Raw genomic sequence first — 14,216 nt, 5'->3', positions numbered from 1 at the left:
ATATGGGCATCGCTGACCAGGTCAGCATTTATTGCCCATCCCTAATTGCCCTTGAGAAGGTGGTGGTGAGCTGCCTTCTTGAACCATGTGGGGTAGGTAGGAAGAGAGTTCCACGAATAAAAACAAGAAATGCTGGAAATACTCAGTAGGTCTGGCAGCATCTGTGGAGAGAGAAGCAGAGTTAATGTTTCAGGTCAGTGACCCTTCTTCAGAACTGGCAGATTTTAGAAATGGGAAAGGTTTTAAGCAAGTAAAGCAGGGGTGGGGCAAGAGATAACAAAGGAGAAAGTGTAGATAGGACAAGGTCACAGAATAACTGACCAGAAGGTCATGGAGCAAAGGCAAACAACAAGTCAATGGTGTGTTGAAAGACAAAGCATTAGTAGATAGGGTATTAACGGATTGAAAACTGAACAGCCACAAGTACAAACATGAAAAAAAAAAGTGGGTAGGCAAACTGAACAAACTAAGATAAAATAAAATAAACACAAAAGAAAAGAATAAATAAATGAAAGTAAAATGTGGGGCCCGTCATGCTCTGAAATTATCGAACTCCATGTTCAGTCCGGCAGGCTGTAGTGTGCCTAATCGGTAGATGAGATGCTGTTCCAGAGCTTGCATTTATGTTCTCTGGAACACTGCAGCAATCCCAGGAGAGAGATGTGAGCATGAGAGCAGGGGGAAGTGTTGAAATGGCCAGCAATTGGAAGCTCGGGGTCATGCTTTCGGACTGAGCGGAGGTGTTTCGCAAAGCGGTCACCCAGTCTGCGTTTGGGTCTCCCCAATGTAGAGACCACCACAATGTGAGCAGCGAATACAGTATACTAAATTGAAAGAAGTACAAGTAAATCGTTGCTTATCCTGAAAGGAGTGTTTGGGGCCTGGGATAGTGAGGAGAGAGGAGGTAAATGGGCAAGTATTACACCTCCTGCAATTGCAAGGGAAGGTGGCTTGGGAATGGGACGAGGTGGTGAGGGTAATGGAGGAGTGGACCAGGGTGTCAAGGAGGGAACTATCCCTTTGGAATGCTGACAGGGGAAAGGAGTGGAAGATGTGTTTGGTAGTGGCATCACACTGGAGGTGGCGGAAATGGCGGAGGATGATCCTTTGGATATGGAGGCTGATGGGGTGGAAAGTGAGGACAAGGGGAACTCTGTCACAGTTCTAGGAGGGAGGGGAAGGGGTGAGGGTAAGGGTGAGGGTAAAGTTGTGGGAAATGGGCACAGTTGAGGACCCTGTCAACCACAGTGGGGGGGAATCCTCGGTTGAGGAAAAAGGAAGACATATCAGAAGCGCTGTCATGGAAGGTAGCATCATCAGAGCAGATGCGTCAGAGACGGAGAAACTGGGAGAATGGAATGGAGTCCTTACAGGAGGTAGGATGTGAAGAAGTGTAGTCGTGGTAGCTGTGGGAGTCAGTGGGCTTATAATGGATATTAGTAGACAACCTATCCCCAGAGATGGAGACAGAGAAGTCGAGGAAGGGAAGTGTCAGAGATGGACCATGTAAAGGTGAGAGAAGAGTGGAAATTAGTTTTCCAGTTCGGGGCGGGAGCAGGAAACGGCACCGATACAGTCATCAATGTACCGGAAAAAGAGTTGGGGGAGGGGGCCTGAGTAGGACTGGAACAGGGAATGTCAACATATCCCACAAATAGACAGGCATAACTAGGACCCATGCGGGTACCCATAGCAACACCTTTTACATGAAGGAAGTGAGTGGAGTCGAAGGAGAAGTTGTTCAATGTGAGAACAAGTTCAGCCAGGCAGAGGAGGGTGGCGGGGGATGGGGACTGGTTGGGCCTCTGTTCAAGGAAGAGGCGGAGAGCCCTCAAACTACCTTGGTGAGGGATGAAAGTGTAGAGAGATTGGGTGTCCATAGTGAAGAGGAGGCGGTTGGGGCCAGGAAACTGGAAATCGTCAAAATGACGGAGGGCATCAAAAGAGTCACGGATATAGGTGGGAAGAGACTGGACCAACGGAGAAAAGATACAGTCAAGATAGGAAGAAATAAGTTCAGTGAGGCAGGAACAGGCTGACACAATGGGTCTGCTGGGACAGTCCTGTTTGTGGATTTTGGGAAGGAGGTAGAAGTGGGCTGTCCGGGGTTGCAGGACTATGAGGTTGGAAGCTGTAGAGGGAAGATCTCCAGAGGAGATGAGGTCAGTGACAGTCCTTTGGACGGTGGCTTGATGTTCGGTGGTGGGGTCATGGTCTGGGGGAGGTAGGAAGAAGTGTCTGAAAGTTGGCGCTGAGCCTCGACAAGGTAGAGGTCAGTGCGCCAGACAACAACAGCACCACCCTTGTCTGCAGGTTTGATGACCATTTCGGGGTTAGACCTGAGAGAACGGAGTGCCTCAAGTTCAGAGGGGGACAGGTTAGAGTGAGTGAGGGGAGCAGAGAAATTGAGATGACCAATGTCTCGCCGACAGTTTTCAATGAAAAGATCAAGAGCGGGTAAGAGGAGTTTGCAAGAGGTTTGCCCTGCGACAGTGAAGGAACGGTGATCTAATTCCAAGTCAGGATGGTGTGTAACTTGCAGGTGGTGGTGTGCCCATGCATCTGCTGCCCTTGTCCTTCTAGGTGGTAGAGGTCACGGGTCAGGAAGGTGCTGTCGAAGGAGCCTTGGTGCATTGCTGCAGTGCATCTCGTAGATGGTAAACACTGCTGCTACAGTGCACCAGTGGTGAAGGGAGTGAATGTTTGTAGATGGGATGCCCATCAAGCGAGCTGCTTTGTCCTGGATGGTGTCGAGCTTCTTGAGTGTTGTTGGAACTGCACCCATTCAGGCAAGTGGACAGTACTGCATCACACTCCTGACTTATACCTTGTAGATGGTGGACAGACATTGGGAAGTCAGGAAGTGAGTTACTCGCCTCAGGATTCCTGGCCTCTGACCTGCTCTTGTAGCCACGGTATTTATATGGCTACTCCAGTTCAGTTTCTGGTCAATGGCAACCTCCAGGATGTTGATAGTGGGGGATTCAGTGATCGCAATGCCACTGAATGTCAAGGGGAGATGGTTAGATTCTCTCTTGTTGGAGATGGTCATCGTCTGGCACTTGTGTGGTGCGAATGTTACTTCCAGCCCAAGCCTAGGTATTGTCCAGCTCTTGCTGCATTTCTGCACAGACTGTTTCAGCATCTGAGGAGTCGTGAATGGTGTTGAACATTGTGCAATCAATCATCAGCGAACATCCCCACTTCTGACCTTATGATTGAAGGAAGGTCATTGATGAAGCAGCTGAAGATGGTTGGGCCTAGGACACTACCCTGAGGAACTCCTGCAGTGATGTCGTGGAGCTCAGATGATTGACCTCCAACAACCACAACCATCTTCCTTGACGCTAGGTATGACTCCAACCAGCGGAAAGTTTTCCCGCTGATTCCTATTGACTCCAGTTTTGCTGGGGCTCCTTGATGCCATACTCGGTCAAATGCTGCCTTGATGTCAAGAGATGGAAAGGAGGATGATGTAGTTAAGAGGCAGCATGTAAATAAATAAAAGGAGGCTAAAGATTGATTCTTGGGGAACTCCTGAGGTGTTGGTGCCAGGGTGGAAGAGAAGTCATTGGTGGAGATGCTCTGGCAATGATCGGATAGTTAAGAATGGAACCAAATGAGGACAGTCTCACTGAGCTGGGCAATGGAGGAGAGGCACTGGAGGAAGATGGTGTGGTTGACCATGTTAAAGACTGCAGAGAGGTCAGAAGTTCATTGTTTCTTTTTTGAATAAGCGTGAGGGAGAAGACAGTTTTGAAAGAGAGGGAAACATTTCTAGTATCGTCACGCTTCCAGGCTTTATTTTCAGCAGCATCTCTTTATTACATCACTGTGAAATTTCCTTTTGTTACCATTTGTGTTTAATACAAAATTCAAAACCAGGTTTATGCAAAATCATCTTCCTGGGAACTGGCTCAAAAATTGCTCAACCTCAATTCACCTGTCAGTCATTAGAGTCAAAATATGCAGTCTGAGCTCAACACCAAAACAATGCGGGGACTGTATTTTTATCAAGATATAACAAATAGTGTTTCTCATATTATGTTTTGGTTTATTTCCCTGTTATACAGACAGCTAAATAAAATCATTTCATTGAGAGCGTTTTTAATAGGCTATTATACTTGAAATGCAATGTTCTTAACTGCACAGGATTACTTCAAACCATATGCTAAGAAGATCACTTCTGCAAACAAATAAGTTTTGCCTACTTAACTGCATTTCAATACTAATTCTTACTCTCTATCAAATAATATAACTCCATTGTCAACTTACAGTAAAGAAGATGTTCTTGAAATTTATACTGATTTATCAAAGTGCTTATTGGCGTTGGCCTGTTGACAAAGAAAATTAAGCAACATTAAAAAATTTACTAAATTTCAAGTGCAGAAATAAACAAACACATTTCCCTCTGAATTCAAGCTCATCATATTCATCCCTAAAAACTCTCAGATTAATAAAGTACAAAGGCTTTCCAAACCAAAACACTATTATTCCCATATTTATAGAAATAACATTCCATTAACTGATTATATAAATAATTATAAAAAACAAAGAAAAATAGGTCCAGGTTTCCTTGAAACAGTCCAATAAGTGTCCTTTTGAGTTTCAAAGTAGGAAAATTATCAGTAAAAATAAATCTCCTCCAAATCAGTAATGCAGCATATTAAAAGCATTATAGAGACAAAAATGATTTTAAAAGCTGACTTGAAGTAATCCTGGAACTAACATGCAATGTATTTGGTGTAGAAATGTTAAAGAAAGATCCTGAAAAGCATAACTGATAACCTGAAAAAGCTGAAAGACTGAGCTGTTCTTTTTCCTGCACCAGCAAACAAAAGTAATTACAGGAATTCTCTCCAGCATATATTCAGTATAAATTAAACTGTACAGTCTTTGATTACCTTGCCAACTCAGAACTCATCCTGAATAGTGCAGGAAGTCAATCAGGATAACGTGTACACAAATAACGCAAGTTAATAAATGCAGTTGATAATACAAAATGACAGATATAAAATGAATAGCTATCTACTGAAAAGATCAGAGATTTCAAGGACTATGGTAAAGCAGAACTTACCGGTATTTACATTGAGGATGTGCAGGGTTCGATCACATTCATACAAAATGTTTTCGTAAACTGTTCCATACCCAACAGTAATTAGAATAGGCACATCTCAGTTATATTAGTTCATTATATTATACAGACTTGCTGTAAGTATTAACTTGAATACTAATTCATTCACTTTTGTACTTAACTGGATGGATAACTAAGTGTGATGGCTTGATCAATACCTGGTTACTGCACTGAAAAGCCCACGAATCCGTGCCTTATGCTGAGCAACAAAAGCATCAGTAAAGATGACTCCTCGGTCATAGGTGTCCATCTGTCCATTTATAATTCTGCCTAGACGCTGAGACAATACCTTTAAATTTAGAAAGAAAAGTACAGATACGTAAATACTAAGGATGTGCAGAAACAATTTTAGCTTTTGCAGAGGCAGAACTTTGCACAAGTATTTCTTGTTTGCATTTTGGAAAGTGGCTCTGCTATTGGTTAAGTTAAAGGTTGTGTCATTTTATATGTACAGGAATATTATAATGTAAACTGCATTGTATATTCCCTTCCTAAAGTGTAACTGTACATCCTGTTAAGGTTATAAAATTCTATGCTCTTAAGCAAACATGACTGTTTCCCCAACCTTCAACCCCCGCCCCATCACTGATCTTCCTGCCTGATTTCTGATTCTGTGCTGAATTTTCTGCCACCCCAGAGAGCAGGATGGTGGCAGGGTGGGGGTGCTGGCGTAAAATGCAGCGGTGTAAAATACAGCGGGAGGCTCCAGGAGCCCTTCCTGACCCGCTCCCACCGACACTTTACAGAGGGCAGCGGCGGCGAAGGCGATAAACGGCCCGCCCACCCCAGACCAATCAAGGCCCTTAAGTGGCCACTTAACGCCCTTCGCCCACCTCCACGCAGATTTTACACGCGGCAAGCGGGCGTCCAAGACCAGAGAAGCCATCTGGCAAATGCAGGCGGCTCTCGAACGTCCCGGGGGGCCCTCATGATCGGGCACCCTGTGCCCAATGGAGGGCCACCCCTGCTACCCCAACAACCTCCCCCCTATCCCCTCAACCAACCACCCTTGCCTCACCAGCGCCCGAATGATTACCCCTGGTGAGGCAACCAAAACTTACCTTTGCTCCAGGCTCCCCGACATCTTTTCTTCATGCTGGGCTGTAGTCCCAGCAGTGGCCACCACTCCCAGTGGCGCTGCTGGGACTAAGAGTTGTCGGCCTGCTGATTGGCCAGCAGCTCTATTAGGCGGGAATTCCTACTTCATGCGGGTGTAAGTCCCGCCTCACACCAACTGAAGCCTGGTGACCTGCAAAATAGGGGCTGGATCCCCAGGCAAGGTGGAAGCGGGTCCGCCACCAACTTTTCAGTCGGTGGCCAGCTCCCATCTGCCGAGGGTAAAATCGCAGTCTCCTCTCCCCTCTTGATCCATCTCTCCATCAGCTCCTATCTCTTATGTAGATTGGGAGCAGCTGTTTGAAGGTAAATCCACATTTGACATGTGGGAGGCTTTTAAAGAGAGGTTGATTAGCGTGCAGGAGAGACATGTTCCTGTGAAAATGAGGGATAGAAATGGCAAGATTAGGGAACCATGGATGACAGGTGAAATTGTGAGACTAGCTAAGAGGAAAAAGGAAGCATACATAAGGTCTAGGAGGCTGAAGAAAGACGAAGCGTTGAAAGAATATCGGGAATGTAGGACCAATCTGAAACGAGGAATTAAGAGGGCTAAAAGGGGTCATGAAATATCTTTAGCAAACAGGGTTAAGGAAAACCCCAAAGTCTTTTATTCATATATAAGGAGAAAGAGGGTAACTAGAGAAAGGATTGGCCCACTCAAGGACAAAGGAGGAAAGTTATGTGTGGAGTCAGAGAAAATAGGTGAGATTCTAAAAGAGTACTTTGCATCGGTATTCACCGAGGAGAGGGACATGACGGATGTTGAGGTTAGGGACAGATGTTTGATTACTCTAGGTCAAGTCGGCATAAGGAGGGAGGAAATGTTGGGTATTCTAAAAGGTGGACAAGTCCCCAGGACTGGATGGGATCTATCCCAGGTTACTGAGGGAAGCGAGAGAGGAAATAGCTGGGGCCTTAACAGATATCTTTGCAGCATCCTTAGCCACGGGTGAGGTCCCGGAGGACTGAAGAATTGCTAATGTTGTCCCCTTGTTTAAGAAGGGTAGCATGGAAAATCCAGGTAATTATAGACCGGTGAGCCTAACGTCAGTGGTGGGGAAGCTGCTGGAGAAGATACTGAAGGATAGGATCTATTCCCATTTTGGAAGAAAATGGGCTTATCAGTGATAGGCAACATGGTTTTGTGCAGGGAAGATCATGTCTTACCAACTTAATAGAATTCAAAGTTGACTGGTGAGGGAAGGGCTGTAGATGTCATATACATGGACTTCAGTAAGGCATTTGATAAGGTTCCCTATGGTAGGCTGATGGAGAAAGTGAAGTCGCATGGGGTCCAGGGTGTACTAGCTAGATGGATAAAAAACTGGCTGGGCAACAGGAGACAGAGAGTAGCAGTGGAAGGGAGTTTCTCAAAATGGAGACGTGTGACCAGTGGTGTTCCACAGGGATCCGTGCTGGGACCACTGTTGTTTGTGATATACATAAATGATTTGGAGGAAAGTATAGTTGGTCTGATTAGCAAGTTTGCAGACGACACTAAGATTGGTGGAGTAGCAGATAGTGAAGGGGACTGTCAGAGAATACAGCAGAATATAGATAGATTGGAGAGTTGGGCAGAGAAATGGCAGATGGAGTTCAATCAGGGCAAATGCGAGGTGATGCATTTTGGAAGATCCAATTCAAGAGTGAACTATGCAGTAAATGGAAAAGTCCTGGGGAAAATTGATGTACAGAGAGATTTGGGTGTTCAGGTCCATTGTTCCCTGAAGGTGGCAACGCAGGTCAATAGAGTGGTCAAGAAGGCATACGGCATGCTTTCCTTCATCGGACGGGGTATTGAGTACAAGGGTTGGCAGGTCACGTTACAGTTGTATAAGACTTTGGTTCGGCCACATTTGGAATACTGCGTGCAGTTCTGGTCGCCACATTACCAAAAGGATGTGGATGCTTTGGAGAGGGTGCAGAGGAGGTTCACCAGGATGTTGCCTGGTATGGAGGGCGCTAGCTATGAAGAGAGGTTGAGTAGATTAGGATTATTTTCATTAGAAAGACGGAGGTTGAGGTGTACAAAATCATGAGAGGTATAGACAGGGTGGATAGCAAGAAGCTTTTTCCCCCAGAGTGGGGGATTCAATTACTAGGGGTCACGAGTTCAAAGTGAGAGGGGAAAAGTTTAGGGGGGATATGCGCGGAAAGTTCTTTACGCAGAGGGTGGTGGGGGCCTGGAATGCGTTGCCAGCGGAGGTGGTAGACGCGGGCACGACAGCATCTTTTAAGATGTATCTAGACAGATACATGAATGGGCAGGAAGCAAAGAGATACAGACCCTTAGAAAATAGGCGACATGTTTAGATAGAGAATCTGGATCGGCGCAGGCTTGGAGGGCCGAAGGGCCTGTTCCTGTGCTGTAATTTTCTTTGTTCTTTATTAGCCCCAGTTTTCTCTCAGCCCTCACTTCCCTTTCATCCACTATCTGTCTACCATCTTCCTCTTTTCCAAATGATCGTTCTCCCCATTTAACGTTTTTCTCTATTTCCATTTCTGCCTCATGCACAACTCACTTTTTGCCTCCTTTTCTCTCTCTCTCTCTATCTGATTTCTGCTACCCATTAGCCCTGAACTTCTTCCTTTTGTACCAAGCCAATGGATGTCATGCATTGCCCCGTCGTCCATCAGGTACCTGATAGAGAACTTGATGTCCCCCCCACCCCACTCTGAGGCTTTGGAGTGGTTGCAAACTCCGTCTTAAGGACGCGAAGGTCCATAAGCAGAAGCAGAGATGCGTATGGTCCAGAGCGAGACAGGCTTCGGAGACATTATGGCCACCATAATCTGTTGAGGCATCAAACTACAGCAGCGCAGCCAGTAGCAGCTGGAAATAGGCTGCAACAGTCTATTCTTAGGGGCAGGACCAGCAGTTGATAATGAGCTGGTGTTTGAGAGGCAGCAGTTTTTTTTATATTCGTTTCATGGGGTGTGGGGTCACTGGCCAGGCCAGCATTTATTGCCCACCCCTAATTGCCCTCGAGAAGCTGGTGGTGAGCCATCTTCTTGAACCACTACAGACCATGTGGTGCGGATACACCCACAATGCTGTTTGGAAGGGAGTTTAGAATTTTGATCAGCGACTGTGAAGGAACGGCGATAGTTTCAAGTCAGATTGGTGTGTGACTTGGAGGGGAACTTGCAGTTGGTAGTGTTCCCATGTGTCTGCTGCCTTTGCCCTTCTGGATGGTGGAGGTGCTGTTGAAGGAGGCTTGGCGATTTGCTGCACTGACATCCTGTAGATGGTACAATAAGAGCAAAATACTGCTGATGCTGGAAATCTGAAATAAAAACGGAAAATGCTTGAAATACTCAGCAAGTCTGGCAGCATCTGTGGAGAGAGAAACAGAGTTAATGTTTCAGGTCTCTCCCCCAGATGCTGCAGATGGTACGCACTACTGCCAATGTGCGACCGTGGTAAAGGGAGTGAATATTTAAGGTGCTGGACGGGGTGCTGATCAAGCAGGCTGCTTTTTCCTGGATGGTGTTGAGCTTCTTGAGTGTTGTTGGAGCTGCATTCATTTAGGCAAGTGGAGAGTATTGCAAAACACTCCCCACTTGTCCTTGTTTCGATGGTCGACAGTCATTGGGGTGACAGGAGATTTTGAAAGGCGAGTGCAGACACCGATGGTCTCAGAAAAGCAGGGAGAATTTTTTTAAAAATTTAATATCAAGGAGACTGATGGTTCAGAAAGAAATTGGAGGGAAGCAGGCCTGAAAACATTCCAACTAGGAGAACAATGTTTTTTTTAAATGGAGCTGGAGCAGGGCTACTGATGTGGCAGGTAAGACACGAAAAATTAAAAAATGTAAGTAATTAAAAATGTTAAATTCTCACTACTTACTTGGCAGAGAGGAAAGCTAATTTGGCTAAAATAGAAGCAAAATACTGGAGCAGCTGGAAATCATGGGCGGCACAGTGGTTAGTACCGCAGCCTCACAGCTCCAGCGACCCGGGTTCGGTTCTGGGTACTGCCTGTGTGGAGTTTGCAAGTTCTCCCTGTGACAGGGTGTGTTTCCTCCGGGTGCTCCGGTTTCCTCCCACATGCCAAAGAGTTGTGGGTTGATAGGTAAATTGGCCATTGTAAATTGCCCCTAGTGTAGGTAGGTGGTAGGAGAAGTGAGGGAAGGTGGGGATGAGAGAGGGAAATGGGATTAATGTAGGATTAGTATAAATGGGTGGTTGATGGGCGGCATGGACTCGGTGGGCCAAAGGGCCTGTTTCGGTGCTGTATCTCTCCATGACTCTAAAAACGAAGTGCTGGAAATACTCAGCAGGCAGCATCTGTGGAGAGAGAAACAAGAGTTAATGTTTCAGGTTAACCTTTCACCAGAACTGTTCTGAATTGTGATGAAAGGTCACAGACCTGAAAGTTATGTCTGCTTCTCTCTCCACAGAGGCTGCCTGACCTGCTGAGTATTTCCATTACTTTGTTTTTATTTCAGATTTCCAGCATTTGCAGTATTTTGCTTTAATCAAATCTGAACAGCCTTTTGCTGTATCGGTGATGAGAGTAGCTGTCTCCCCAGAAATAAGTCCACTGGTCTCTCTATGTCTCTCTCTAGGCTGCACAGCTGACTGCTCATCTTCCGTTCTTCCTTTCAGCCCCCAGACCTAGGAAAGCCTCCTAAATTTATCCAGATCAAAAGTTGTTTGCATTTGATAACTCTCAGAGGCGTTATTTAGTGTAGGTGACAGGGGTCTCGTCTGCTGGCGAGAGCCTTGCGTCATCTTTCAAGAAGGCCAATTGAAGTAAGTCCCGCCCACCAAGAGCTGCCAGCCAATCAGATGCTGGCAGCTCTTTTGCTCAGCAGTGCCACCCCAGGGAGGGGGCGGCTGCTGTGAGAAAGACACCCACCCGAGGCCCGGGTCAGCGCTGGATCCTGGACTTGGGTGTGTGATGGGGTTTTGCGGGGTGGGGATGGTGTAGGGAAGTCAGTAGCAAGAGCAGGGGGGTGACTCTCAGCAGGCCCCCCTTCCAGGTGCCAGGTCCCTCGATCAGGCACTGAGTGCCTTTGAACGAGGCACCCCCCCAGGGAGCTGGCAAGTAATCCCACATGGGTTTGCATGTCATGCTCCCCATGTGGCAAATTTTCTGGGTTAATACCAGTGGCAGCGGGAAGAGGCCCTTAATTGGGCATTAATTGCCCCTTAAGGGCTTCAATTGGCAGCAGGGTAGGAAGGCCATCCATAGGCCTTCTCGCCACGGACTTAAGTGTAGTGGAGGCAGGAAGGTGGCGGGACAGCCCCATAAGTTTGACCATAGCACAACCACCTGGGTCTTCCCTTCTTTCCAGGTATTAAAAATAGCAACTCAAATCTGCACTTTAGAGCCCCTGGCTCCCTGTTTACAATCGGGGTCTGGGAGAGCAAAACCCATAGTCTTTCAGGTGTAACAACTTTGCACCCTGCTTTCAAAAGGGTCTTTGATCTGGGTTCCTTGTTCTCGTGGTAACCAGGACCCCTGGCGTGTCACAGTTTAAAAACATGACCATACTAAAAAGTCCTGCGTTCATAACAATATTCATGTTTTATTTTAAACTACATATGACGCTCAGTATTGTGAGCCTCATCTGATAAGAGTTGGATGAGAGTATGTGAAGGTCTAATGCCTCTAACACTGAAACCTTTGCCACAGGTAACTCCAGAGAGATGCGGACACTTACTTTAATAATGGGATTTTCCATAACAGTTGGTTTACATGGGAGTTTTTACTGTAATGTGCAATAAACATACCAAATTAAAAAGTGCTTCGTAGTGTCACCCAATGGCCAGAGTCTGCAAACTGCATGCAGACTGAAAGCCGCTGCAAATCATGTAAGTTTACATCACCGTCCAAGGGACTGCATCTTCCTCTGATTCAAATAGTTGTTTAATTTCCTCTTAAAATGCAATGGTCTCTGCCTCAACAACTCTGTGGAAAAGCATTCTCCAAAAACTCTCTGCGTAAAGACATTTCTCCTAACGTAGCTCCTTGCTTTCTTAGTAATAATTCTAAATTCTCTCATCACTGACTGCCCAACCAGAGAAAACAGTCTTCTCCTATCCATCTTATAAAAACCCTTTAAATTATAAAAACCTCTATTAAATCTCTTTTTAGTCTTCTGTTACAGTGGGAATAATCTGTGCTGACTGTTCTTAATAAACCCATGCATTTTAATTAACCCATGCATATAGGCCTCTCACTATCATGAGCCTTATCTGATGGAGTAGGCATATGTGATGGTGTGATGCCTCTAATGTTGAAAGTCCTATCACAGCACCGCATACTGGCATCACAGATAACTCCAAGGAGATGTGGATACATTAATACTAGGATTTTTCATAACAGTCAGCTTATAAACGAATTTTCACTGGAATGTGCACCCCACATACCACGTTTAATGGGCATCTCACTGCTCATCTCAAAAAAAGCTGCCCACAAAGATTTAGTGGGCTCTAAAGCACAGTTTCTCTTTTTGCGACACGATTTTCAATCTGGCGCCATCTATAAGGGAACTTTGCCATGCAGCATTCGTGAAGTCATCAAGCACACCGATCAGCCAATCAGATCAAAAGAAATTTCCTCTAATTATAATGATTACAATTCATTTTTGTAATCATTTTACACAAGGGAAAATAAAGTCGGGGACATATACGTGGGATTAAGGTCGAAGCTGAAATATCAACATTCAAAAAAGTAAAATAAAAATTATTTTAAAAATCATGGCATTTTTAAATGATATTTTGAGGGAATAGCACATCACACTTGCAAAATTAGTTTTACAGGTCCAGAGAGGTTGTTAGGCAGTAATTATGACTTAGTATGCTGTTAAAAACCCAGTTACACCTCATTCAACATTTTTAGTGGATTTTACAGCAAGAATAGTTTGTAAAAAGTTGAAGTTCACGTCAATTCACTGATTCTATGCGAATAGCATCTGTGAAGACTGCAACAGTGCACACTGTGCAGGAGTGGGGGGGGGTGTCACTGACTGCAACTTCCAGATTTTTGAGCTTAACTGAACATGGGCGGATGCCAGAAGTTGCTGTTAGCTTCACACAGTAATGATCGCAACACTAATTGTTTTGCTGCCACCACAACCACAAATTCTGGGACAATATACAAGATAGATGCTTAAAAAAATGTTCGTTTAGATTTGAAGATATATTGGGATGAGCAGGTATCTCAGAGAACTGTGAAACTGAAACACTAATTAAGCTTAAAATCAATCTGCATATCACACTTCATAACCTGGTCAAGCATAACAGCCAAAGATTTACAAGCACCTTCCAATTTAAAGAGCAATATTTACTCTGTAGTTGCCCTCAAGACGCATTCACTTCGACCAAATCTTTTGGCCTTTAAAAGGGACAGGCAATATAACACAAAGTTCCAATTCAACAGCACAATAATTCAACATGCATTACATAATTTAGTGCCTCTGTCCTTATCTATAAAAAGCCTATCTCACGAGGAATTTCAGAGAGGATCTGGTAATAAAAACAGAAAACTTTGGAATGGCACAATAGGTTAATCATCTTTTAAAAAAAAATGGCAGGTTAATGTTTTGGGTGCAGCACTTCATCAAAACTAATGAAGTTAGACCTGAAACAGTAACCTAGATCTTTCAAAAGCTGACAAACTTTCTGTAATTTTTTTGTCTAGTTATATTTCAGATTTTCAACATTTTCCTCTCCAGGGAGGGACTGCAGTCCCAGTTCATTAACAGCAGGATCACTGCTCTTCAATGCAGTGCACACTTCACTGGACTGAGCTGAACTCACCTCACTCTAAGATTTATGGTCAGCTCATTTAAGCACGCATCATGCTACCACCAGGATGGTAGAAGGCGAACTAGATGGACCTTGGTCTTTATTTATTTAGCATCTCTTATGTTTCTATAACAGTATAGCACTCCTCATTCACAGCATATGACCTTAAAGGAATCCACGAAGGGCCAAGTACGGGCTATC

At 45.0% G+C, this 14,216-nt stretch overlaps 1 protein-coding gene across 1 annotated transcript in view; it reads right to left on the bottom strand.

Annotated features, from left to right (window-relative positions):
• ufl1 (UFM1-specific ligase 1) overlaps window positions 1–14,216 on the bottom strand; it is an 80,357-nt gene that overhangs the window by 47,034 nt on the left and 19,107 nt on the right. Inside the window, exons 6-7 of the mRNA XM_068025881.1 lie at window positions 5,293–5,423; window positions 4,276–4,334 (exon numbers count right to left, since the gene is read on the bottom strand). Of these exons, the coding sequence (XP_067881982.1) occupies window positions 4,276–4,334; window positions 5,293–5,423 (190 nt within the window). The remainder of the gene's footprint in view (window positions 1–4,275; window positions 4,335–5,292; window positions 5,424–14,216) is intronic.

Source organism: Heterodontus francisci, chromosome 3, assembly GCF_036365525.1.
Source record: "Heterodontus francisci isolate sHetFra1 chromosome 3, sHetFra1.hap1, whole genome shotgun sequence".
Classification (NCBI taxonomy): domain Eukaryota; kingdom Metazoa; phylum Chordata; class Chondrichthyes; order Heterodontiformes; family Heterodontidae; genus Heterodontus; species Heterodontus francisci.
This window is presented reverse-complemented; position numbering and strand designations above follow the sequence as displayed.